Raw genomic sequence first — 4,350 nt, forward strand, 5'->3', positions numbered from 1 at the left:
ATTTAAGAGTGAGAACAGTCTGTTAACTTCAGAAAACAATAGTACTTTACTGTTTTGCAGTCTTTAAAGCCTGGGTAAGATAATACATATATCCTACTATGATATCCAAAGTCTAAGACAATATAGTCTCACATCAGGATATTGATATAATATCCATATAACTACCTTAAACTCACGGATCATGGACCCCTCCTCAGCAAAGTCCCAAATATTGTAATATTACATGTCTGTTTCAGTCTGTTTTCTGAGCTCCTTCTATCCCAACTTCCAAATTCTTATCTTGCTTTGATAGAACCTTTATTTTTTTTTTTGGAGTGTTGGTTTTGTCCGCAATCACTTCAATTGGAATTGGCTAAGAACTGATCTGTTCAGGGACAGTTTGGGCAGAAGGAACAATTAAAGACTAACGTGAACTCTCTCAGTGTACATAAAGGCATGTGAGTAATGAAATAAGACAGACTTGGAAAAATGAGAACGTGACCTTTAAAAATGTACATACCAAAAAAACGTAGCGGTTAGAAATGAAATTTAAAAAAGGGTGGTGGACTCCCCACTACATCCCCGATTATAGGACAGCACTGGTAGGATTTCCTAAATACTTTTTCTGAGTCTTTCCTCTTGTTCTGTCCATGCATTCAGCTGAGCACTTCTAAATCCTCCTCAGTTCCTGACACATGTGAGCAGGATTCCGAGCCAGCTCTCAGATTAATTGATCCGTACAACTTCGCTGCGTGTTTGGAATACGCAAAGGCTTTCCTCCTCATCATCTCCCCTTTCCACATGGAGATCATGAGCAGGGTGGAGAGCAGCACGCCCCCGAGGGTGAGCAGGCTCAGCCCCGCTATGACACAGCGGTCCAGATGGGCCCCCACCCTGGCTTTCTCGCGCTCCAACCGCTCCATCTCCCGGGCAGAAACACTGTCCGGGTCGGCGCGCACATCCCTGGGGACAGTGTAGGATATGGCGACCAAAGAGATACCGGTCACCAGGCATGTCACCGCGATAATGAAGCCGTAATCCACGGACTTCCCCGATGCCTCAGAGGAGAGGTCTTCGTCGGACAGCAAGTAAAGTTCCGTGATGTCCTCCTCCTCATCTTCCTCCACCAAATCCTCTTCGTACAGTTCACTAGAGGAGCTCTGGCTCAATGTGCAGTTTTGTGGACTTGTCCTATCAAGTTGACATCATCATCGTCCTCACCAGCTCGGTGTTTGCGGGTGAAACATGTCTCTGTTTCCTCCTCCGGACGCGCGCCTCTCCGGGTCTCTGTCCATGGTGCTGAATCCTGAAGCGCCTCGTGGACACTTTGCTGATTTAAACCCGGGGAGGTGTCTTTCAGATCGTGTTGATGAAAGTAAAACAGTTCCAGATCAGCCATTTCAGCATAGGGCTGGGTTTCCCGTTTTGCAAAGCCCATGCGTCCGTCTCTGAAACACGCACAAAAATATGTTTAAACTACCTGAAATGACTTTTTTTTGCGCAAGATTTGTCGGTGCAAGCCACTTTATTCCTGCACCTGAAGTATATGCACAAGCATCATTTCTCCTGCATGCACCGCAAGCATTTTAAAGTACAGCTGAGTAAGTATTAAATTACTCCCAAGACAACACAGTGCCATAATACAATTTCCGCTGCTCCGTTTATGTTTTGCCTCTCAAATCAGTGCTCCAAAACACTTGGCAACAATACGACAGGGTAATTAATCCAATTCAAACCATAATGTGTTTCTATAATCGCTTATTAGGTAACAACATGCAGTCTGCTGAGTACCTCGCTTCCCGTCTGTGGCTGCTTGCATCCCCGGCTGCTTCTGCTCCCTGATCAATTAGAGTGGGAGCTCGGGCAGACCCCTCCCACGGACCGGGCTTCAGCAGACCGCCTCATGATGCTTATTACCGAGCCAGCCGCTCCCGGTACATGCACACTAATCACATGAGTCTGCAGGCGGCACACTGCACTGCGAGATATTTCACATTACTGTACCACCTCCTCATAACACAGAGAAGTTATGAGCACTAATTGTTTGATTGATGGTTCATAAATTCTTTATGAGCTGTAAGTCATTATTACGAGCAACTTTTGGGTAGCCGGAGGTCTTTCTTGCTGGGGAGTTTTCTTTAATGGTGAAGTCGTGATTTTTTTCTCTACAAGCAGAAAGACTGCAGTTAATGCAATGAGTTGAGAGGGTCATAAACCATAAATGTGCACTTATTTATGTTAATCCATCTTAATTCCGGATCATAAGCGTCTTACTTTTTAATAAACAGCAAGACGAACATGCAAAATAGCGAATTTGATCATAAACATTAGCCTTTGCCATTATTAATGATTATAATACCCTTAACAATCCAGAGTCCCTGACTTTATAATAAACCGCTGTTACGTGTAATTGAGTTTGGGCAATAAACCATACATTCTGCAGTTTATACATGCTAATAAAGGGTTACAACTTTCTCAGGTTTTAAGAAACATTAAGAAAGCAGTCGAATGCAAATTTGTTGTTATGGTAATAAGAGATTTATTCTGCAGGTATTCATGTTTGTAAAACCCTCAATAAAGCATTGAGAGTTTATCACTTTCAATAATCCACCAGCAATAGTATTATCTTTGAAGTAGTATTGAAGTAGTAGAACAGTGTTTTTAGCTAAATGCTAGTAAGCATCCAAAAATGCCAGTGTCATTGTAACATGTAGATGTTGAGCAGGGACAGTGTTTACTTTGTTCATCATCATAGTTTAGCTTCAAATCATCACGAAAATTGTTTATTTCTACTAAACACAAAACAATTTGAGTCTGATTGTGATACCATTAGTGCTGTAGGATTTGAAAATTTGACTTGATGTTGGCACCTGTGATGGTTTTAACAAAGTTTATCCTGAGGGGGACATGAATGTTCCATGAACGACAATCCATAACCATCCATTTCATGCAAAAGTTATGAAGACATTTCACTCAAAACCATAAATATCAGCGTAGATATGGTGCTAGTGGAAAAAGTCTTTGGGATACATCTTCTAGAATGTCTATATTAAATATCATTAAAAATCCATTCAACAATTGTTGATATTTAACAAGTAAATGCACTAAAAGTGGTTGAATGTGTGGCCAGCAATGTTATAAATATAGCCATGCAGCTAACGAGGCTAATCAGGGTTTAGGGCTACAATAAATTATGCCTGCAGTCGGAAATGTCAATAAATGGTCTTTTTAAAATTGTATTTACTACTTTATTTGTGAGGGACAATTGCAAAAAAATGGCAGCAGCTTACACAACACGATAAGGATGTGTTGCATAAAGGATTTTGAGCCGAGGCAAATTTGCGACCCTGGTGAGGCTTTATCGCTTTAAAAAGGTCAAAACATATCATTACCCAGAATTCATTAGTTAAGATGTGCAAACAATTGATGGTGACATTTGAAAAAAATGTGACATGATCAGACACATTGCTATTTTTTTTTCCATTTTTAGTTCAGATGGCCTGAAGCTCCTCTCTGAAAGGTTAGAGGTCAGATGTTGATTGTATTGGAGGGTCCAGCTGATTAATCATGAGCTAATGCCAATGTTCTGCCAGAGTAAAAAACTACCGCCAAGAAGGATTTTTTTTCATTGGCACAACATTTTTCTTAAATGGCAGATATGGATTTATAAGCATCAGTTCTAACCGCAAATAAAATAATTTGTTAACACTATAGAGGATTTTTAAGGACAGAAATTAAACGATCTAAAATAATAGTGATGTGATTATTGCTTTATTGATCCCTGAAGAGAAAGTGTGTTTTCAGGCATGCTCTCCTCTTAGGGAGGTCAAAGGTTATCTGGGGATTTGATGGTTTATTTATTTAAGGTTTAAATGCAGTTTGAAATTCTGGTGAAAAATGTTTGGTCACACATATTCACCTTCTTGCAGAAAGAAACTTGATTGCAATCTTATATCTTTACGGTCAACATTAAGCCACAGTCTCCAGCTAGTGGCTTTAGCTTAGCATATAGCCCTGATCCGTCTGAAGTAATAAGTCGTATTCCATTGTTTTAATCCATACATAGTTGTTTGTAAACAGACTTTTATTGCATGTCTACAGAACCATGATAGCTGTTCTGCAGCCTTTATGCTAAATTAAGCTGTAACTGCTAATGAAATAACTGAAACAAGAGTGATAATTGATCTTCCCATCTCACTTTCAGCAATATTGCAAAAAAGCACATAGCACAAAATGTCAAATGAATCCTTAAATATGGCATAATGGGATTAAAAGTAAAGAATCACTCTGCCACTATTTGAGCCAAGCCCCACAATTTGCAGTAATAAATACATGACATAAACTCAGTGTGATCAACAGCACTTAACCAAA

General features: G+C 40.0%; 1 protein-coding gene across 1 annotated transcript; it reads right to left on the minus strand.

Annotated features, from left to right (window-relative positions):
* Nucleotides 1–635: 635 nt before the first annotated feature.
* On the minus strand, nucleotides 636–1,914 carry LOC134875501 (transmembrane protein 74). The gene is given in 3 exon segments (XM_063900112.1): nucleotides 636–1,168; nucleotides 1,171–1,427; nucleotides 1,771–1,914. Coding segments are annotated over 2 exon segments (780 nt in total). The 5' UTR covers nucleotides 1,418–1,427; nucleotides 1,771–1,914.
* Between the last annotated feature and the right edge of the window lie 2,436 nt (nucleotides 1,915–4,350).

The sequence above is a fragment of the Eleginops maclovinus genome, chromosome 13, assembly GCF_036324505.1.
Source record: "Eleginops maclovinus isolate JMC-PN-2008 ecotype Puerto Natales chromosome 13, JC_Emac_rtc_rv5, whole genome shotgun sequence".
Classification (NCBI taxonomy): Eukaryota; Metazoa; Chordata; class Actinopteri; order Perciformes; family Eleginopidae; genus Eleginops; species Eleginops maclovinus.